This window comes from Mizuhopecten yessoensis, unplaced genomic scaffold (assembly GCF_002113885.1).
Source record: "Mizuhopecten yessoensis strain PY_sf001 unplaced genomic scaffold, ASM211388v2 scaffold25, whole genome shotgun sequence".
NCBI lineage: Eukaryota > Metazoa > Mollusca > Bivalvia > Pectinida > Pectinidae > Mizuhopecten > Mizuhopecten yessoensis.
In genome coordinates this window covers 160,362-184,273 of record NW_018403340.1, presented here as the reverse complement: position 1 = coordinate 184,273, position 23,912 = coordinate 160,362, and the positions used below count along the sequence as shown (strand labels likewise).

The 23,912-nt window shown below is 36.5% G+C and overlaps 1 protein-coding gene across 1 annotated transcript in view; it reads left to right on the top strand.

Annotated features, from left to right (window-relative positions):
• The window catches only part of LOC110451009, an 86,623-nt gene extending 65,473 nt beyond the window's left edge, over nucleotides 1-21,150 (top strand). Inside the window, exons 8-11 of the mRNA XM_021499213.1 lie at nucleotides 8,271-8,359; nucleotides 10,087-10,184; nucleotides 17,206-17,301; nucleotides 20,459-21,150. Coding sequence (XP_021354888.1) covers nucleotides 8,271-8,359; nucleotides 10,087-10,184; nucleotides 17,206-17,301; nucleotides 20,459-20,560 — 385 coding nt within the window. The 3' untranslated portion in view covers nucleotides 20,561-21,150. The remainder of the gene's footprint in view (nucleotides 1-8,270; nucleotides 8,360-10,086; nucleotides 10,185-17,205; nucleotides 17,302-20,458) is intronic.
• Nucleotides 21,151-23,912: the final 2,762 nt, after the last annotated feature.

Here is a 23,912-nt window from a genome sequence, read left to right as displayed (position 1 = left end):
CAAACAGCACGTCGGCCTTGTTCAGTCGAACATCATGTAAGCAGTGTAAAGTCAAACAGGACGATTTCAATGTAAGATAAAACATCACGTCGGCCGTGTAAAGTCGAACATCACGTCGGCAGTGTGAAGTCAAACAGCACATCGGCCTTGTTAAGTCGAAAAGCATGTCGGAATTGTAAAATCAAACAGGATGTCGGCAGTATAAAGTCAAACAGCACGTCGGCAATGCACAGTCGAACAGCATGTCGGCAATATAAAGTCAAACAGCATGTTGGCAGTGTCTAGTCGAACAGTATGTAGTGAGTGTAAAGTCGAACAGCATGTAGGCGGCAGCGTAAATTCAAACAGGACGCCGGCAGTGTACAATCAAACAGGACGTTGGCAGTGTAAGGACAAACAGCATGTCAGCAACGTAAAGTCAGCATATCAGCAATGTAAACTGAAACAGCATGTCGGCAGTGCCAAGTCCCACAGCATGTCGGCAATGTAAAGTCAAACAGAATGTCGGAATTGTAAAAATCAAACAGGACGTCGGCAGTGTAAAATCAATAAGCATGTCGGCAATGTAAGGTCACACAGCATGTCAGCAGTGTTAAGTCAAACAGGACGTCGGTAGTGTAAAGTCAATCAGCACGTCGGCAGTATAAAGTCAAACAGGTCGTTGGCCGTGTAAAGCCGAACAGGACGTCGGCAATGTAAAGTCAAACAGAACGTCGGCAGTGTAAAGTCAAACAACACGTCGGCAGTGTAGTCAAACGGCATGTTGGCAGTGTAAAGTATAACAGCATGTCGGCAGTATAAAGTCCAACAGCACGTCGGCCTTGTTCAGTCGAACATCATGTAAGAAGTGTAAAGTCAAACAGGACGATTTCAAGGTAAGATAAAACATCACGTCGGCAGTGTAAAGTCGAACAGCACGTCGGCCTTGTTAAGACGAAAAGCATGTCGGAATTGTAAAATCAAACAGGATGTCGGCAGTGTAAAGTCAAACAGCACGTCGGCAATGTACAGTCGAACAGCATGTTGGCAGTGTCAAGTCGAACAGTATGTAGTGAGTGTAAAGTCGAACAGCATGTAGGGGCAGCGTAAATTCAAACAGGACGCCGGCAGTGTACAATCAAACAGGACGTTGGCAGTGTAAAGTCAAACAGCATGTCAGCAACGTAAGGTCAAACATAACGTCGGCAGTGTAAAGTCAAGCAGCATGTCGGCAGTGTAAAGTCAAACAACACGTCGGCAGTGTAGTCAGACAGCATGTCGGCAGTTTAAATTCAAAAAGTACATTAGCAGTGTAAAGTCAAACGGCACGTCGGCAGTTATATGGCGAACAGCATGTAAGCAGCGCAAAATTCAAACAGGACGCCGGCAGTGTAATGTCAAATAGCACAACGGAAGTCAAACGGCACGTTGGCAGTATAAAGTCAAACGGCACGTCGGCCGTGTTAAATCGAACAGCATATAAGCAGTGTAACGTTAAACAGGACGATTGCAATGTAAGATAAAGCATCACGTCGGCATTATGAAGTCAAACAGCATGTCGGAATTGTAAATTAAAACAGGGCGTCGGCAGTGTAAGGTCGAACAGCATGTCAGCAGTGTAAAGTCAAACAGTATGTCGGCAGTGTTAAGTCGAACAGTATGTCGTGAGTGTAAAGTCGAACAGCACGTCGACAGTATAAAGTCAAACAGGACGTTGGTAGTGTAAAGTCGAACAGCATGTAAGCAGTGTAAAGTCAAACAGGACGCCGGCAGTGTAAAATCGAACAGGACGTCGGCAGTGTAATGTCGAACAGCACGTCGGAAGTGTAAAGTCGAACATCATGTAAGCAGTGTAAAGTCAAACAGGATGATTGCAATATAAGGTAAAACATCACGTCGGCAGTGTAAAATCGAACAGCACGTCGGCAATGTAAAGTCGAACAGTATGTCGTGAGTGTAAAGTCGAACAGCACGTCGACAGTAGAAAGTCAAACAGGACGTTAGCAGTATAGAGTCAAACAGCATGTCGGCCGTGTAATGTCAAACAGCATGTCGGCAGTGTATAGTCTAATGGCATGTAATTAATGAAGGGTCGAACAAGACGTCGGCAGTGTAAAGTCAAACACGACAATTGTAATTTATGGTCAAACATCACGTCGGCAGTGTGAAGTCAAACAGCATGTCGGCAGTATAAAGTCAAACACATGTCGGCATTGTAGATTCGAACATGACGTCGGCAGTGTAAGGTTAAACAGCATGTCTGCATTGTTAAGTCGAAACGCATGTTGGCAGTGTAAAGTCAAACAGCACTTCGGCAGTGTACAATCAAACAGCACGTCGACAGTGGAAAGTCAAACGATACGTCGGCAGTATAAAGTCAAACAGCATTTCGCCGTGTACAATCAAACAGCATGTCGACAGTGTTAAGTCGAACAGCATGTCGGCAGTGTAAAGCCAAACAGCATGTCGGCAGTGTAAAGTCAAACATCATGTCGGCAGTGTAAAATCAAACAGGGCGTCGACAGTGTAAAGGCAAATAGCATGTTGGCAGTGTAAAATCGAACAGTATGTCGGGAGTGTAAAAAAGGAAATAGACACAGTAATATGAAACAGGACTTCAATAATGAAATGTCAAATAACAGCAGGATGTAAGCAATGTAAAGCATCAAGCAACAGGAATTCAGTAAGTTCTCAACAATGTCAAGTCAAACAAAACGTCAGCAATGTAGAATTAGACGGATTTCAGCACATTGCACTCACCAACGTTAATCAAATAAGATATCCGCAATGGGAATAAAATAGGATATCGGCCATGTGAATTAAATATGGTGTTCGCAATGTGAAATCAATCAGGACAGCAGCAATGTTAATCAAACAGTTCGACAGACGTAAGCAATTAAAACGCTTCAGTCATCAGTGTGAGATTAGATATGTTGTCAGCAATAATAAGTCAAGCACAACGTCAGCAGTGACAACAAACGGCTATATGACGTTAGCATTGTGGAGCAAAGGACCATGCGGGTACCGTAAATCAAACAAAACGTCAGTAAGGTTAAGATGACCGCAACAATAAACAGCGAAGCATTAACAGATTACCATCAACCTACGATGAAACAGGTTATGAAGCATAAGCAATATACTGTCAAAGAGAACAAAAGTAACATGGCGTCAGTAGTGCCAACCAAAGAAAGAGTCAAAAGTGTGCATTCAAACATGACATCGGAAGTGAAAACTTCAACAGGGTGAGGTCGATATGTGAGGTCAAGTACAAATACATCAATATGAAATCAAACAGAACGTCAGAAAAGTAAAATCAAACAGAACGTCAGAAATGTGAAATCAATTAGCAACAGGAAATCAGTAGTCAGAAGGTCGTAAGTAATGGAAAGTTAAACAGTTATAGGACATAAGCAGAGTGTAATCAAACATAATGTCAGCATTTAAAAATAAATCAGATAGGACGTCAATGATACTTAAACCAACAGGACGACCGCAGAGTAAAGTCAAACACAACGTTAGTAACTGACAGTCAAACGGAACATTAGTAATGCACAGTCGAACAGAACGTTAGTAATGCGCTGTCAAACAGAACGTTAGTAATGTATAGTCAAACAGAACGTTAGTAATATACAGTCAAACAAAACGGTAAAATAATGCACAATCAAACAGAACGTTAGTAATGCATAGTCAAACAGAACGTTAGTAATGCATAGTCGAACAGAACGTTAGTAATGTGCAGTTAAACAGAACGTTAGTAATGCACAGTCAAACATAACATTAGTAATATACAGTCAAACAAAACGGTAAAATAATGCACAATCAAACAGAACGTTAGTAATGTACAGTCAAACAGAACGTTTGTAATGTACAGTCAAATAGAACGTTAGTAATGTACAGTCAAACAAAACGTTAGTCATGCACAGTCAAACAGAACTTTAGTAATGTACAGTTAAACAGAACGTTAGTAATGTACAGTCAAACAAAACGTTAGTCATGCACTGTCAAACAGAACTTTAGTAATGTACAGTTAAATAGTTAAACAGAACGATAGTAATGTACAGTCAAACAGAACGTTAGTAATATAGAGTCAAACAGAACGTTAGTAATGTACAGTTAAATAGTTTAATAGAACATTAATAATGTACAGTTGAATAGTTAAACAGAACGTAAGTAATGTACAGTTAAATAGTCAAACAGAACGTTAGTAATGTACAGTCAAACAGAACGTTAGTAATGTACAGTAAAATAAAACGTTAGTAAAGGACAGTCCAATACAACGTTAGTAATGTACAGTAAAACAGAACGTTAGTAAAGGACAGTCCAATACAACGTTAGTAATGTACAGTCAAACAGAACTTTAGTAATGTACAGTCAAACGGAACGTTAGTAATGTACAGTCAAACAGAACGTTAGTAATGTACAGTAAAACAAAACGCTAGTCATGCACAGTCAAACAGAACGTTAGTAATGTACAGTTAAACAGAACGTTAGTAATGTACAGTCAAACAGAACGTTAGTAATGTACAGTTAAATAGTTAAACAGAACGTTAGCAATGTACAGTCAAACAGAACGTTAGTAATATAGAGTCAAACAGAACGTTAGTAATGTACAGTTAAATAGTTTAACAGAACGTTAGTAATGTACAGTTAAATAGTTAAACAGAACGTTAGTAATGTACAGTCAAATAGAACGTTAATAATGTACAGTTAAATAGTTAAACAGAACGCTAGTAATATAACGTAAAACAGAACGTTAGTAATGTACAGCCAAACAGAACGTTAGTAATGTACAGTCAAACAGAACGTTAGTAATGTACAGTAAAATAAAACGTTAGTAAAGGACAGTCCAATACAACGTTAGTAATGTACAGTAAAACAGAACGTTAGTAAAGGACAGTCCAATACAACGTTAGTAATGTACAGTCAAACAGAACTTTAGTAATGTACAGTCAAACAGAACGTTAGTAATGTACAGTTAAACAGAACGTTAGTTATATACAGTAAAACAGAACGTTAGTAATGTACAGTCAAACAAAACGGTAAAATAATGCACAATCAAACAGGACGTTAGTAATGTACAGTCAAACAGAACGTTAGTAATGTACAGTCAAACAAAACGCTAGTAATGCACAGTCAAAGAGAACTTGAGTAATGTACAGTTAAACAGAACGTTAGTAATGTACAGTCAAACAGAACGTTAGTAATGTACAGTCAAATAGAAAGTAAGTAAAGTCAAGTCAAACAGAACGTTAGTAATTTACAGAATCACAGAACATTAGTAATATACAGTCAAACAGAACTTTAGTAATGTACAGTCAAACAGAACGTTAGTAATGTACAGTCAAACAAAACGCTAGTAATGCACAGTCAAAGAGAACTTGAGTAATGTACAGTTAAACAGAACGTTAGTAATGTACAGTCAAACATAACATTAGTAATATACAGTCAAACAAAACTGTAAAATAATGCACAATCAAACAGAACGTTAGTAATGTACAGTCAAACAGAACGTTAGTAATGTACAGTAAAACAGAACGTTAGTAATGTACAGTCAAACAAAACGCTAGTCATGCACAGTCAAACAGAACTTTAGTAATGTACAGTTAAACAGAACGTTAGTAATGTACAGTCAAACAAAACGCTAGTCATGCACAGTCAAACAGAACTTTCGTAATGTACAGTTAAACAGAACGTTAGTAATGTACAGTCAAACAGAACGTTAGTTATATAGAGTCAAACAGAACGTTGGTAATGTACAGTTAAATAGTTTAACAGAACGTTAGTAATGTACAGTTAAATAGTTAAACAGAACGTTAGTAATGTACAGTTAAACAGAACGTTAGTAATGTACAGTTAAACAGAACGTTAGTAATGTACAGTAAAACAGAACGTTAATAATGTACAGTTAAATAGTTAAACAGAACGTTAGTAATATACAGTCAAACAGAACGTTAGTAATGTACAGTCAAACAGAACGTTAGTAATGTACAGTCAAACAGAACGTTAGTAATGTACAGTCAAACAGAACGTTAGTAATGTACAGTCAAACAGAACGTTAGTAATGTACAGTCAAACAGAACGTTAGTAATGTACAGTCAAACAGAACGTTAGTAATGTACAGTCAAACAGAACGTTAGTAATGTACAGTCAAACAGAACGTTAGTAATGTACAGTCAAACAGAACGTTAGTAATGTACAGTCAAACAGAACGTTAGTAATGTACAGTCAAACAGAACGTTAGTAATGTACAGTCAAACAGAACGTTAGTAATGTACAGTCAAACAGAACGTTAGTAATGTACAGTCAAACAGAACGTTAGTAATGTACAGTCAAACAGAACGTTAGTAATGTACAGTCAAACAGAACGTTAGTAATGTACAGTCAAACAGAACGTTAGTAATGTACAGTCAAACAGAACGTTAGTAATGTACAGTCAAACAGAACGTTAGTAATGTACAGTTAAACAGAACGTTAGTAATATACAGTAAAACAGAACGTTAGTAATGTACAGTCAAACAAAACGGTAAAATAATGCACAATCAAACAGAACGTTAGTAATGTACAGTCAAACAGAACGTTAGTAATGTACAGTCAAACAGAACGTTAGTAATGTACAGTCAAACAGAACGTTAGTAATGTACAGTCAAACAGAACGTTAGTAATGTACAGTCAAACAGAACGTTAGTAATGTACAGTCAAACAGAACGTTAGTAATGTACAGTCAAACAGAACGTTAGTAATGTACAGTCAAACAGAACGTTAGTAATGTACAGTAAAATAAAACGTTAGTAAAGGACAGTCCAATACAACGTTAGTAATGTACAGTAAAACAGAACGTTAGTAAAGGACAGTCCAATACAACGTTAGTAATGTACAGTCAAACAGAACTTTAGTAATGTACAGTCAAACAGAACGTTAGTAATGTACAGTCAAACAGAACGTTAGTAATGTACAGTCAAACAGAACGTTAGTAATGTACAGTCAAACAGAACGTTAGTAATGTACAGTTAAACAGAACGTTAGTTATATACAGTAAAACAGAACGTTAATAATGTACAGTCAAACAAAACGGTAAAATAATGCACAATCAAACAGAACGTTAGTAATGTACATTCAAACAGAACGTTAGTAATGTACAGTCAAGCAGAACGTTAGTAATGTACAGTCAAGCAGAACGTTAGTACTGTACAGTCAAACAGAACGTTAGTAATGTACAGTCAAACAAAACGCTAGTAATGCACAGTCAAACAGAACTTGAGTAATGTACAGTTAAACAGAACGTTAGTAATGTACAGTCAAACAGAACGTTAGTAATGTACAGTCAAATAGAACGTAAGTAAAGTAAAGTCAAACAGAACGTTAGTAATTTACAGTAACACAGAACATTAGTAATATACAGTCAAACAGAACGTTAGTAATGTACAGTCAAACAGAATGTTAGTAATATACAGTAAAACAGAACGTTAGTAATGTACAGTCAAACAGGACGTTAGTAATGTACAGTCAAACAGAACGCTAGTAATGTACAGTAAAACAAAACGTTAGTAAAGGACAGTCTAATACAACGTTAGTAATGTACAGTCAAACAGAACTTTAGTTAAGTACAGTCAAACAGAACGTTAGTAATATACAGTTAAACAGAACGTTAGTTATATACAGTAAAACAGAACGTTGGTAATGTACAGTCAAACAGAACGTTAGTAATGTACAGTAAAACAGAACGTTAGTAATGTACAGTCGAACAGAACGTTAGTAATGTACAGTAAAACAGACCGTTAGTAATGTACAGTAAAACAGACCGTTAGTAATGTACAGTCAAACAGAACGTTAGTAATGTACAGTCAAGCAGAACGTTAGTAATGTACAGTCAAACAGAACGTTAGTAATGTACAGTAAAACAAAACGGTAGTAACGTACAGTCAAACAGAACGTTAGAAATGTACAGTTAAACAGAACGTGAGTAATGTACAGTAAAACAGCACGGTACTAATGTACAGTAAAACAGACCGTTAGTAATGTACAGTCAAACAGAACGTTAGTAATGTACAGTAAAACAAAACGGTAGTAATGTACAGTAAAACAGAACGTTAGTAATGTACAGTCAAATAGATTGTTAGCAATGCGCGGTTTTAAAGAACGTTAGCAATGAAAATGCGATCATAGGTCGACCTCGAGACAACTTCAATATGGACTGCGTTAAAAGTCGTCTTAGTTTGCTACATAATAAGCTTTACCACAGCCAGTTATAATCCTTTATAATGAAACACTTTTTTAAACGAATACTGTTTCAGTAAAGATGTTTCCTCGGAAGACAGATCAATGAGAACAAAACTCTACTGGTTGGAGAAATTCGTGTCCTGGCGCTGTGGTTCTCCCGCTGGTTCGTAACTTTCGCATGTATTTATTTCTTTTTCGATATTTCAGATACATTAAGACCTTTGTTACTGAATACACTATGAATAACAAATATTTAAGAAAGGGCGTCTCAGATACAGTTCAATAAAAACGGTAAACAAAATGTAGAGAGGGTATAAAATTGGTAATGCCTGAACAGTATTTTTATCCATTCTCGTCATGGGAAAATTGATTTAAGTTTCACCAAATCATCTCGAGTTGAATATCTTATTTTCTATAACTAATATGTCATACAATAACTAGAAGTCGTAATGAAAGTGTGGCGACATTCACACTGAGAGATTATGTCACACTGCGAAATTTTGGGAAAGCTTTGCGCATGGAGTGACGAAACCTAACCGATAAAATCTATCCTCATTCATGTATCACGGTCTGGATGGAATGAATCGCGTACTTTCAACGACTATTACATATGCATATATCCAAGATAGAAATATTCCACTCGTGGTTACAGAACATTCGGCGAAAACCGAGACTTACCGAGGTTATTTAACCCAAATTATGTACCCAACGTTCGGACATTCCTGTCCTGCATAATTTCAAATTTGGTCTAAGCATCTTTTGGCCAAGGATATTCATAGTTGTATAAATGAAGGGCAACGAGACGGGATTTTTAGTCCCCCATGCTATCAGAATTGGCCCTTCGGTTTTTCCGTCCCCATTCAAGGAACTTTGTTCATTAGTCATAACGAATACAATTTTGGTTGCTTAGACTAAATGTGTAAACTTTTCAATATATATAAAATGGCAATAATTGTTTATAAAATACTTGAACTGCGCAATATAATTCAGCAATACACACGAAATTGACATGACGCTGGGCGTGGCACGACATTATCACATTGCCTTTGCTTTGTTACGTACGTTGCTTTCCATCGTGGCTAAAGTGTTTCTCTTATGACCAGCAATGTGAGCAAAAAAAGCTGTCATTTTCCCCGTGTTATTTGGTAAATCATTTACTTATGTACGTGTAAAGTAAATAATCAAGCTATTATTGACTTAAAATGTGTTTATTGTCCGAGAAATTATTCATTTACACAACTTGGGCATCGAAACCGATTGAATTTTTCTAAAATGTTAATGATTTATATCTTTAATATCCCACAAATGTTTTCATATTATCTTCGTTAAGTTTATTTTTTTTTAAATAAGAACAACTTGTCCTCACTCAAGGTCACATTTGTCAAAAATTAATGATTGACAAAATGAACATAAAGCAATTATTTGCTCTCCTTTACAGAAAATCCTAAATATATAAAAACTAACACTGTTAAACTGAACTTTTTTCTTAAATATTATTTATGAGTCATACTTATCTTCAAAACATTTTTTTGTTATAGAAATGCAATTCAAATTTGAAACCCGAGGTTTTTTTCATTGCGTATACGCTAATTTATACGCAGTATTTTTGCGCGAACTGAAAAAGAGAAAATCGCTCGAGGAAATGTTCGCGTTGTGGCCCTTAAACTGATCTCGGTGTGGACATTTATTTGTTTTTAATTTATTTATGTAAACGCGAACTTATCTATACCGCAAACAAATTCAACTTTTACAGTATTGCGTACGGTCTGATTAAAGTAAATATCGTTATTTTATTTATTTATGTTTTTTAAAAATACATGCATAACATCGAATGAATGAAATTCTTTTGAAGTCCGAGTAATGGTAAGCTTAATGTTCATTACATTACAGAACTTCCTTTCGGAGACCAGGGTCTATTTATGCGTCGTGAAATATACAACAAGTCCGGAGGGTATCATAAGGTCTACCTGATGGAGGATTTCATTTTGGTGAGAGAAATATGTACATGATATTTTGTTCATTCAACGTTATTATTTAACTCTTTGCGTGCCGCGTATATTTTACGTCATATGACTTTGAGCGCAGCCAAGGCCGATTTAATTTGAATCTCAGTGCTGGCGTCATACTTTCTTTTGAAATTGAAATTGTATCCCCTCCGATATTGTTTTCTTATTTCTTTTCACTTACAATGATGGAACCTCAGAGGTTGACGCACAGTCGTGATAAACCATTATGGGCGGATCGGTCGAGTGGTTAACACTCCGGCCTTCCATTCTAGGGCCACGAAAAGACGCGAGGGTCATTATTTGAACAATCATAATAACCCTTCATTCATACTAGCTGCCTTTAAATCACAACACTTTGCTTAAATTCTTGAATATAGTCCAAAGTTATACTGCGCATGTATATCTAAAAAACAATTGATACATTTGCATTCTAGCTACACACTATTTAAATATCATGGCCCTAAGATTTATTATTCTTCAGAAGAAGCTGTTTGAAGATTTCAACATATAAGAACCTTGTGTATAATTCGAAGTTATTATATACCGCTTTATCAAAGCATAGTTCGCAGGTCGTCTCAAAGCGGTTCACAAGTTATTATCCGTGGTTATTGGGCCTTTGCAACCAGCCAATATCTTTATCAACTCCTTGGGGAGCATACAGTCGGTGCGGCCATTTCGGCGCTCACAGATAGTATTCAACAATTCTAGCACTGCCTAACCACGTACTCATCATTTACAGCTGAGTAGGCTGGCATAAGCGGAGTATTGTATCTTGCTCAAAGATACAAAACAGTGCCGTGACGTGACTCGAACCCGCAACCCTTCGGTCACGAGCCCGGCGTCCTACCACTAGACAACCATGCCTCCTTAAATATGAACGTGAATTTGGTCGAGGTTTTTGATTTAAACAAGTTTTATAGCCACCAATCTCGTCTTCCTAATACTACATAAACAAGATTTTTTAAATACGGTCACTTTCGGTGTTCTGTTTCGAATTTCGCGGGACTATAGAGAAAAAATCGAAACATAGGAACTTCGACTCAAGAATATTTAACATCGAACATCATTGAGTTCCTGTATATAAGACCTAAAGTGATTCTTAAACACAAGCTAAGGAATTTAACTTAAAATCTATAATATAGAATTTACAGTAATGAAAACAACATGTATATTAAGACGCTGTAGTTTGCGTGGTGATTTTTTTCCAATTCAACATTTATTCGTTTGTCAATTACATTTCCGAAGCCTGTGCCCGTGTTTATATATAATTATTTTTTGCATCAATTTATAAGTTGTAATTTCCAACGTTTTCATAACCAATATTTTTCGAATCTACATAGTTCGATTTATTGAAGTTTGAATGTATTTAACTCCACTAACTTTGAATGAAGGTCAATGTGATTTATTGAAACAACATGAAAACAATAATGTATGCCCTAATCAATTTACAAAGGGCCGGTTTCCAAAACGACCCCTTCTCTGATTCAAATTTTCTGTTGGTGGTGCATTGCCCATGCCGTTGTGGTCACAAATCTATAAAGTATAAAGATTTAGGTCACTTGGTTTGTTTTTTATGGCTCCTCAAAGTTGTACCTTTCAGAAGCTGTCTAAGTGTTGATAAAATGTGCATGTTATGTAAAATATTAATGAAAATCTAATCAAATGATGGTCACCGTAAAGAATACATTCATGGCATGATTGTGACAAAAAATCATGTTTCCATCGCGCCATTTGGCTGTTTTATGGAAGAAACAATCTCAAAAATGCCATTTTCGATGATAACATTTTAGACACAAAAACTGTGTTTTTTAGAGAATACACCCTTTTATGGGCGTTGGATGCAAACCAATTTTTATCCTATTAAACAGTACGTAATATGCTATTGATGAGAGGAAAAATCATCAAAATGTAAGCGGTGGAACATTTTCAAATGTTGGGTTGAATTAGCCTATGGTTGAATTGCCGATTTTCGACTTTCTTTAGATAATTAACAAAAAAACGAGAGCATTTGCTCGGTATGTTGAGAATATGTACACAGATATGAAAAAAAGTGAGAGAAACACGTTTTCATAAAAAAATTCCTAAGATGGCTACTTCACAAGTCCCCGTGGTTGAAGACATTTGCTGACAAATAGACAGAACAACAAACAAAACGTTTTCCTTATGATTTTGGTTGTTTTTCGCATTTACGGGAGTGTTCATAGCTACGGGCGATTGTATAATACCTATATTTATAAGTTTGGTTAGTCACATGGTAACGGGGATCTTTCATATCGAGCCCCAAACATACTTTCGACATATGCACTCCGTTGCCGCATGGAAAACTATTTCAAGTTTTGTCGGAATTTCTTTACCTGTGGTTGTAATGGTCGAGGGTTTTCCAGCGTCCTGTAATACCCAAGGTAGTACAAGATACTGGAGATGTGCGCACACATTCCCATCGTTCTCTCTCCAACTGGGCACTGGCAGTAGTAGTCCTTTATTGGGGCCTCAACATCGGGTGAAACGGTGAACCGTATCCAAACGTTATATTTCGTTTGGCTTTTGTGTCGAGAATGTATTTGACATCGGAGAAGGTCTGGGGAGTGCTGGTAAAGCCACACCTCATAGTCTCCGTCATCACTTAAATGTTCGGCGATGTAACCAGGAGCCAGAGATATCTGATACGTTCCACACGTAATGGTTCTCAAGTAATCAAGATCGAGACGGGGAAACAGTACGGAAGATGCATCCATCTTGACAAACTCGGACCTTGCCCGTCTAGATAGATCCGGATCTGTCTTGACTCTCTGAGCTAAACCATTCGGTGTTGTCAAACGGTCCTTCATACGTTCAGCCATTAGCCTATCTTTGGCATCTCTCTCTGGAGATCTCTGGTAGATCGGTCCTCTAATACCATTCAGACAGGCTGTGACGGTTCGAAGCAAAGCCTCGATGACATTGATAAAGCTGTTAGACACCAATTGCGTTCGGAAGAACGTCCAGTGTTTCAGACGACCATGATAGGATTCCACAATCCACCTCGATTTGGTGATAGTTCTGTCAAGATTTGCTTGGACGTCAGAATGTTGACTTTGACCGGGTTTCAGGTATGACGGCATGCTAGCATTGAGGCCAGAGGCTTCGAGAACTGGTAGGACATCTCTAAAACCTCGGTCAACGACAACGTTGTCGTCTGGTTGTAGCCAAGTAACTAGCTTGTCCATGACTTTTTTTGTAATTGTAGCATCATTTTCGCTGCCAGTGAATGGTCCTACTGTGTCCAGAATGTAGCCATCTGGTAAGGCGATGCTCATGAATTTGAGATAGTTTCTCTTCTTCTGGCCACAGTAGGACATTCTCTGGAGCTTGTGGTCGGAGCTTTTCTGGATATAAATATAGGTGCCATCTAATATGGCAGTGGCTTTATCTCCAAAAAATGCTTCTGAAAAGACAGTATTGTGCCCGAGCAACTGTTCTCTTGTCAAGTGATCCGGACNTTTTTTTTATGTTTTATGAATAAACACGATGTTTTGGAAATATTTATCAAAAGAAATTTATACTATGTTGCGAATTACAATTTCGAGATAACCTTCTTTTATTTACGAACTTATGTCTTTGATGCTGAAATTGACAACTTTATAAAAATACATTTTCACTGAAATTATGAAATCTGGGTGTCGGAAAGGTGTAAAATTATTCTTCGGAAAAGAAAAAAATAGTAGTTGAGCTGGATAAGAAATTATACGGGGGCAGGCTCCTATGGAGAATTAACATTACTGGAAACAGGCCCTTTAAAAGTTTGCCAAGTACATTTTTGCTTAATGTCAAAATGGCGTTCATAGTGGCAATAAATGATTTTCAACTTTTTAGTGAAAATTCAATTTTGGAGAATATCGATGCAGTAATTTTAGAGAAACAATTGAAAATGTATCGGCCAATAATGGGACTAGTATGGTAGCAAATATGAGAGACTTGAAAATGCCAACACATGCTGACGAAATCATTAGAAACACTAGTACCAAGTTTGATTTCAACTGGTCCGATCAATTGTTTTAAAGAAGGCGAATATATTTAATTGTTACATGTCGAGGCGGAAAGAAAACACTAAAAAGTAGACTGAAATAAAATTGAAAGGTATAACTAAATATACCGATAAGCTCATTGTTTGAGCAATGAAGGTTCACTTGATTTTCATGACACAGTAATGCAGAAAATCCACCAGTGTGACAGGCGATAAATATGCATACGTTGGTGAGAAGACTTTCCAGTTTCAAGGAGTTTGGTATGTTCTGAACTTAAAACATCAAAGTATTACGTTTTATTGGTGAAGATTGAATTTAAAAATACTTTAGGGTCATCATATACTGCTCCATAACATCAACATTATTGGCAATAACACATAAAATACACAGAATATATATATTTCATGAGCTAGACTATAATCATATTCTATATTGAATAAATATCAATGAACAGAATAGCAAATACAGATGGATATGTGCAATAGATTAATAAATGCAGATAAAACAAATTGTATGCTTATATCTACAAAACAAAAGCACAGTAGAAATGACTATGTGTTAGATCTCTCTTTAAAAAACACAGAGCTTGACCTGGTACAGTCTGCTAAACTGCTTGGTGTAAAGGTTGATAAATGTTTAAGTTGGGAAGACTGTTAACTGTCACTGTGGTTCTCATTAGATGGTAGGCTGTTTGAATCCCAATTCGTCCGTGGTCAGTCGTCCGTCCGGTATTTTTCTCAAATTGCACATGAAGGTTCCCCGTGGTCCTTTCCTATGCATTTCTAATTTTGGGACTGATCGGAAAAGCAAGATGACTGACAGGCGGCCATCTTAAATATTGAATGTTAAAGTGTGATAGCTTTTTTGTCTCAGAAAGTATTGGAGGGGGTTTTAACAAAATCACATGATGGTTTTCCATGGTCCCTAGGTACGCATATCCAATTTTGAGACTGATTTAAAACCCAAGATGGCCATCTTGAATTTTGATAGTCGAAATTTGAAAGCGCTATATCTTATAAGTACTGGAGAGATCTTTCCCAAATTTGACATTTGACATACATATTTTCCGATCTGTTCTCTATGGTCCTGCAAAGTTCGAAACAAAACATTGCAATTTGACTGTATGTCAAAAGTTTCAAACAACTTCCTCGCAACAACCATACGGTAAAGAGTAATTATTTTGAGCAATACAAAGACGAGATTAATAGCTGTGCAATTTTCAAATAGTCCCTAATAATGTATATTGTTTTTTTGGCGAGAGAAAAAACCCAGGATTGCCACCATAAAGCTATGCTGAAATTTGACAGTTCAATTTTGTTATCATTATTTCATATGTATTTCAAAAATACATATGAACCTAATTTAAGTTATACTATAATTATGCGAAAAAAAACCAATCAGTTAAGTTATTTTTGAATTAATAATGTAAATGAGGGTTGACCATGATAGATCGTCTGATGAGCTTTTACATATTCAAGACACCGTTTACTATCTTTGACATTAACACATTTTTTGAGTGATTCTCGTGAACTAGCAAGATTTGTCCTCGAAGAAATGTGCATAGCTTATGTGCTATTTATATCTATTCTACCTTGTATTTTATGTAAATGGTTTCATAGTAGAAAATAATAATTATTATTATAAGATATCATTTTTGTGAAGTAGGCTTTTTTCCCAATAAGATAATAATATTATCATTATATTACTCATAAGATTTCTGTAGTTCATTATCAGATATTTCTTCTAACATCAGAAAACTGAGATGGTCGACAGGCAACCATTTTCATTATTGAGAGTTAAACTTTGTTATCACTGTTTCTTGGAAAGTATTGGAGGGATCTGATATGAAGGTTCACCATGGTTCATTGTTGTGCACACAAAATTTTGGGAACATGCGGCCATCTTGAATTTTGATAATTAGAGCTCGTAACAGCTACTTCTTAAAACGTACAGGAATAATCTTTGTCTAATTTCACATGTCGGTTCCCATTGTCCGTTATGTTAAAGACTGACTAAACAACAGGATGGCTACCATACAGCCATACTGAATTCTGACAGTTAAATAATGTTTCCACTATTTCTCAAGAAGTACTGGACAGATCTATATCAAATAACATATGTTGATTTACATATGTCTAAAGTTGTGCATGTTCATTATGAGACTTATTAGAAAAACAAACTGGTGGTCAGGCAGTCATCTTGTACTTCAACAGTTCCAGTTTTGATCACTATTTCCTAAAAAGTAAAAGACAGATGTATCTAAAGTTCAAATTTAGATTGTCCATATTTCACATTAATGACTGTAATAGTAAGTAGGTCAAACGACAACTTCACTTTGAAAGAAAATTGTCACACACAGCATTAAAATTGAAGGTTATAGCAAATGTTACCACGAAGTGTATTTATTGTTTGCATGACTCAGTCTAACTAATAGGAGAAAGCTATGAAGATGGAACGAGTGGCGGCGCCAAGATCCCTTTAAGATTTCATGTTAATTTATTAATTCCAAAATTTGTTAAAGAAGACTTAACGAAATAATTTTCCATAATATATGTTCTAATTGCCACTCCTTTGTAAATCATTCTGACCTATGTCAACTTCTGTGCTATTATGAGGGATTTAAAAGGAATCATTTTCCAACAGTCCTGTTTGTTGGACTGTAACATCACGTTTCACTTTCCATACCACAGAAATTATTATAGTACACTTTAGACGTGTTTCATGTATTCATCCTCTCGGTTAGAAAGAGAAGTAAAAAGATAGTTAAATTTAGAAATAAGCTGTGTTTTACTATTTGTTATTCTGCAAAGCGGAGTGAGATTTCTTCTATTCAAGACAAAGTTTCATTTGATAAGTTTTTTTATCGAAGTTCATTTTGAATATTTTATGTACATCTACATCCTATTCTAAGCCTTTAAGATAAACTTTGTACTTCCGTACAGAAGAATTTGTTTCTGTAACAAATATAGAAAAGTACACATATTGTTTGTCTGTTTTAGGTTGATACATTGAAAGAATATGGTCACATTGGAATGGCAGATAGGAGCCCGCTCACGACGTCAGCAAGACGCTGGCAAAAATCGGGATTTATCAAAGTAATAATCATACCGCTCATGTAATGAAACACGTTTTCATTATTATAAAGACAACTCTTCTACCAGCCTATACCCAGTTTTCAGATAAGCGTGTTTAGTTGTAAAGTTGTTCAATTTCAATTTAATGCGGAACTAGCGTCCGATGAGATTATTAGAAATGAAAGAAAACCATTTCTACAGTTACATAATTTATACAGAACAAATAGTTTTTTGAAAGTCTTTCATTTATACCCTTCCTCACATACATTAACATATTTCAAGCACTTCTCATTACCAAATCGTTAACTGTTTGATACAATTGTATGGCCCGAGAACACATATTACCTAATAATTCTTCTAGCTAATGGCTTAACACTTGTGCGTGCATGGAACGAAAGCCCACTTCTTACTGTCGCCGCTGCCCTAACACGGCCTTTACTACTGGTTGCGGTTGCTATAAGGACGCTCTGCGCTGCTCCTGGACCGTAGTTATCATTGATGGTCCCGTTTACGCGGAACTCTAGCTGGTCTTTGAGTGATCTTAAGTTGCCCGCTGTGGGTGACAGGATCAAGTGTTGTTGTTCTGACTTTCAAAGGGTTCTTTTCATGACTAATCACTGAACGATGACTGGTATACTTATAACACTTTAGGGGTCTTCATTACAGAAGTTAAAGTTTTAGCAGCTCCATTGTTCATTAGTTACTTTATGTATTTGTAATTACAAAGAAAACGATAATGAAGTGATGGTTTTCCCGATCACCTATTTTCGTGTGAGGATGCAGGTCCTACCGTACAATTTGTACGCTCACACAGAAAGTTCCCGACGTGCATACTCCTAAATCAAGGAATATCTAAACCGCACACATTCAAATTAAGGTCAACACAAGTGTTTATTTACAGTGGAACATCCAACCTGGTCACGTTTTTTCTGTTGCCTGTGAAGCGGAATGCGTTGTCAAAATTCAAAACAGGACTCACACAACTAAATCATTTACTATATGTTATTACTTAGCTTTTGAGCTAATAGCGTCGTTACTATTTGAAGTTCAACACTAGTTACAACTGTCTAGATTCACAGATACATACCTGAAAAAGGCTTCAAAAGGCATTATTTGGTGAGTTTAGTGGCATATAAGAGCGCTACATACGTCTGTTTTTGACAACCGGAAGCTTACAAGCCAAACAGGTGAAGTGGGACGTGAACACCCCCTGATATTTGAACCTATACCAATCCGCCATCACATTTTAAAATCCACTAAAACTATTCATTTTTCTAAAGATCAATATCTATAGATTTTATTACCCGTACGATTCACATATATTTGAAAAGAAATTTGTGTACCTCTATTTCTGTTATTGTTACAGTAACTTTAGTAACTAAATACTTTGTTTTAGAAATTTTGATAGAATTTTGACAATTTAACACACTTAGAATTATATGCAAAACATGAGTCATAAAGGGTTAACAGATATCCATCTTAACTGATCAGCTATCAATTATACAGACTTATATAAAACACTTCTTGCAACAATTCTACAATTCACTAGCAAAATGGAATTTAAGTTGGACTTAGCCAAAAACCTATATGTGACACTTACACATAAAGAAACTCACATGTGCAACTTTTGTAATTTTTGTAATATCCGAGGGTAATTGGGATTAGGCTTCCCTACCCTATGAGAGCCGCTAATGTCAGCGCTGTCAATCATAAGGCATAGAATCTCATTATACGCATTAATTTTCAGCTGGTCAGTATATTCCCCTTTAGACTCCGGCAAACCCCTAAACGTCAAGAAGTTACGCCTTGAATATTGCTCTAGGTCGTCCATACGGGCTTCCTACTTTTAACCTGGAGTTGTAGGTCCGAGATGCATGTACCGAGGGCAGACTGTAGAGATGTTTTGTACAAGTCTTTATCTAACAGTCGTCTCACAATTTCATCCACCTGTTGTGGATCTCGGACTGCACTCAATGTGTCGATACTTTTTGAACTTTATGAGGCAATTCTGACGTAGCCATAGTTGTTACAGTTGTTATATATAGTTAACTGTAGAGTATGTGTAGTGCGTACGTGTACATGTACGTGTAGCTCAATATGGCTTCGTGAATCTCGTGCAGCTCGATAGGTATAGACAAATAAAATGTTCAAATAATATTGGCAACAGTAAGTTCATGAAGCTTCATTCTATCGATAATTATGATTACCAATGAAAGAGGAATGTCTTCATCTAATCAGTATTCACATCTGAGGAATAATGAAGAATTTTCAGTAAATCCCTTCACCTGTCGAAATCACTTCCTGTAGTCCATGGCCGGAAGTAGTAACTCTAGATGATCTTTGAATGATCCAGAGTTGCCTGCTTTGGGTGACAGAATCAAGTGTTGTTGTTCTGACTTTCAGGAAGTTATTTTCATGACTAATCACTGAACGAGGACAGGTACATGACACTTTAGTGGTCTTCATTCGAAAAGTTAAAGTTGTAGTAATAGTGCAGCTCCATTGTTCATTAGTGACTTTATGTATCTGTAATTACAAGCGACAATGTAGTAATGTTTTTTCCCCGATCACCTATTTTCGTGTGAGGATGCGGTTCCTACCGTACCGCTCACACAGAAAGGCTCACACAGAAAGTCCCAAACGTAAATAGTCCTATATCAAGGAATGTCCAAACCGCACAAATTCAAATTAAGGTCAACACAAGTGTTTATTTACAGTGAAATATCCAAGCTGGTCACGTTTTTTCTGTTGTTTATGAAGCGGAATGCTATGTCAAAATTAAAAACCAGTTTGTCCAATGTAGTATTCAAAATAATTAGCAAGATATCAAAATCTGGTTTAAATTACTCTAACAGCACAGAGCATTGGATAAATGGATAAAAGTAATATTTGTGACAGGTGTGTTGCTATACTGCACCATGACGTCATCATTTTCTATATTGTGTTATTGTCTGGTGAACGTGATTGTTTCAAAATAAGCATATCCTTTGATGAGTTGAAAGCGCATTGGAGCTGCTCTGATTTTATTTTTAATATTTATATGATTTCATTTTTGTGCGTGCGTGCGTGCGTGCGTGCGTTGGTGCGTGATAAGCAGTCACTATTATTGTATCTGTATATTTCTGGTATTTGAACAGACAAAATATGAGTTTTGAAATTTAATTTATTTCAATTATAGGTAACAGCAACCAATCATTTCATTATCACGTGTTACAAGTTTGGAGTTCATCCGGACACACTGGCAAGATGGTACTACGGGGATAAGCTCAAAATACAGTGATGTGCATCAGAAACAAGCCCATCAGATGCGTTAATGGTGCTACAAAAACAATCTCCAATCATAACGATATCTGGAAATAAATCAACTCAAAGAATAAAACGCAGAAATGTGCATACAGTTGTAATGTTCGGACTCTTTGAAATGTGAACGGCACCATCGGAAAGAGATAACTATTTTATCCGGCCTTTCACCCCTAAGTTTTTCATGCAGGAAGTATACAACAAATTTAGAACCAGAACTGATATCACAAGAAGAAACAACGTTGTATCTTCAAACACCATGAGTAATATGCAATTAATAAATCTAAAACAGAGGCACACAAAGAAGATGTCCAACAAAATAAATATAACAATCATTAATTGAAAAAAACCATCTAGTAAAAACACTTAGACTGCCAACCTTTTGACGACGCAAAATTGAGTCTACAACTGTCTCGTCATTAACAACGTTACCGCATTATGACGTCACAAAATTGTTGAGTTTTCATAATGTGCTGCGTAATTGATAGCATGAAATTATTGTAATGTGTTTTCATTCGAGATAAACGTACATTATTAAAACCATGTTGAATCATGTGTGTTTATTCTAACTAATACAACCGTACACAGCATTTCTTTTTTAATGAATCTTGAGATTATGCGTACCCAGTAATTATATCGGAAAGGAATACCTTAATTCATAAAGGCACACTTTTAAATGTGTTGCCCCTAGTCTTTCATCACGTTCCTTTTACAGTTCAATGCTTTGGTGAAATGGAACGCCTACGTAGTCTACATGAGGTTCGACTGCGTCGTCTTATATTCGAGCGAATGGAGCAGACACAGCAATATTTCTCCTTGCGGTACGTAAGGACATCTGCGTGAAGTCTACTCTGTCTTATTGCATCAAACAGTGCTCCACACTTCCGAATCTTCAATTACGAGTTTGATTAATTCCCGGTGTACAAAAACAACTAAGGTCCCTGTGTTGTTCTTAATTAGGTACAAAACGACTTTTTAATTCTTTCTTGTTTTGATGAAGGCCACAGAAATCACTCATGATTGCGTCGTCTAAATCCGTGCAAACCATCCCCTTTTCGCATGTTAACAGCAGTTCCGGGCCAATGATTTGCATTTTGCACAAAACTCAGCATCAGTCAAACTTTCTTATCGCACCCGTCAAGTAAGTGCTTTGTCTCGGAAGAACTGAAGCCAGATTAAGCGAAGCAAAACAAATGTCACAGAATGCATAATTTCTTCTGTTCAACAGCGATGATTGTCTTTTAACTACAAATGTTGTCCCTTAAAGTTCGCCTTTAAGGGTTATGTCAAACTGGCAGCCTCTGCGAACACTCATTTGTTTACCATTTCCGGCTGCTTTGCAATGCATCCAGAACTTCATACTGAGCTTTGCGTTTTTTGCAGGTATATATTGACGCATTAAACTATGCCCATTCAGACATATTGTACCATGACAAGACGTAAAACGTCCGTCTGCTTCAATTCGTATTTATGTGGCTGCTAACTTATCTTGGACTATAACATTTATTCACAAGGGTTTGTGGCGATTTATTCTTTTGGTGGTAAGAATGTGTTGTAAACAGAGGTAGCTAATCAGTAGGGTTAACTGATTCGTAGTTAGACAAGCACTGACCAGCTTGGGAGTTAGGGCTAGGCTATATTAGATAAAGGAGTGTAGGGGCTGCTGTGGACGGCACACATGTGTATAAATAGCTAGGGCACTGGTCAGTGTATATGTATACATAGAGTAGAGCAGTTATATCTTTAGTAGGGACCAGTATTGTTTTAGATGAGTTCATAGGTCAGTTTTGGAGATATATTTAGAGAAAAGGATGGGAGGTCGCTGGAAGGTTAGGGGTGTCATGATTGTATTATATTTAGATGAAGTCGTGGTGACCCGTAGAGTCTTAAATAGGAGTGGTCAATGGGATATCCAGGATTTATCTTTAGATAAAGGCATCCTGATATCTACCTTTAGTATTTTAGGAGGGTTCTATCTTTAGACTAGAGTATTAATAGGAAATATAAATGTAGTGTATCTAAACTAAGTGAGCGAGTGGTTTATTTTGAGACCTTATAAAAGGGGCTGTAATTGGCTTCCGGGAGGAGAAGATGACACACTTGGTTTAGGAGCACATGGAGAGTGGATGGGAGGAGATGTCTTGGTTTGAAGTGGAAGTCTAGGACCTAAACAATAGAGCTCTTGGAGTGTGGAGATAGTGGTTGTGATTTTAGGAAGATAGACTGAGATTGAAAGCAAGTTAGACATGAGATATTTGGTGAGAAGTTTAGAGATATTGCTGATTCTGTAATAAATGTTCAGTTAACTTGAACTGCACTTGTTAGTTTTAGTTTCGACGGAAAAAACAGATAAAGGAAGGAATGGTGTCAGAAGCGGAAGCATAAAAACATCACAAATGGGGTCAGACTGGAATGCCTAAAAATGTTACAAATGGTGTCTGGGTGTAATGCCTAAAAATGTTATAAATGGTATCAGAAGTTGGATTCCGAAAAGCCTCACAGGTTCCTTCATTTAGGCATACTGTTTGGTGTTGTTTCAAATTGTTTCCAAAATGTACGAAGAGGACATATTTCGTTCATTATTCTTCTTTTTGTTGCTACTACTGTAGAGCAGTAACATACGTTAACGTTGGGTTTTCGTAGTATAAGTTTTAAGCTGTGCATTTACCAAAAATGAGTAATCGGACTTGTATCGAACTTCAGAAAAGAAAAAATCATTTAGGTTCAATACAAATGTCCGGTGTCCATTTTACTCGCAACATGATTTCACCACCAGATTCGGAAAATCAGCCATTAGTATGCTGTATGTGCAAACGTAGTAAGGCATTCTAGTTGAAGTTAGTGTTATCTCGTTATATGAATAATGTGTTGATTAATGTATATTGCTAATTGTATTTGATGATATAAATTGTAATTCTATGTATTGTAAAGCGCTTTAGATTGGCTTACTCTAGCTAGATAGGGCGATGTATCAAAGGTTGTATATTATTATTAATATTATTATGAATCATTTAGATAAGAATCGCTCAGTAGAGCAAAATATGCATGGACATGTGTATATTCGATTCGCAGTTAAGGAATGTTTACAACAGTGCTCTTCTGAAATTGATTGAAGACTTGTTTTAGCCAGTGTCTTCAATGCGTTGAAGATGATACGTTTACTTTTATGCTAACCTCTTTTAATTTTGGTACGATCGGTTTCAATGTGACCTTGAGTTTTCTACTTCGACATCATCGGTTTTATTATTACTGAAAATAAAATACAATTCTCGCTCAAGTCTTGTTCATCAGAATGTCGTGCGTACACTTTTTTCTTTCGCCTTTTCCATGAC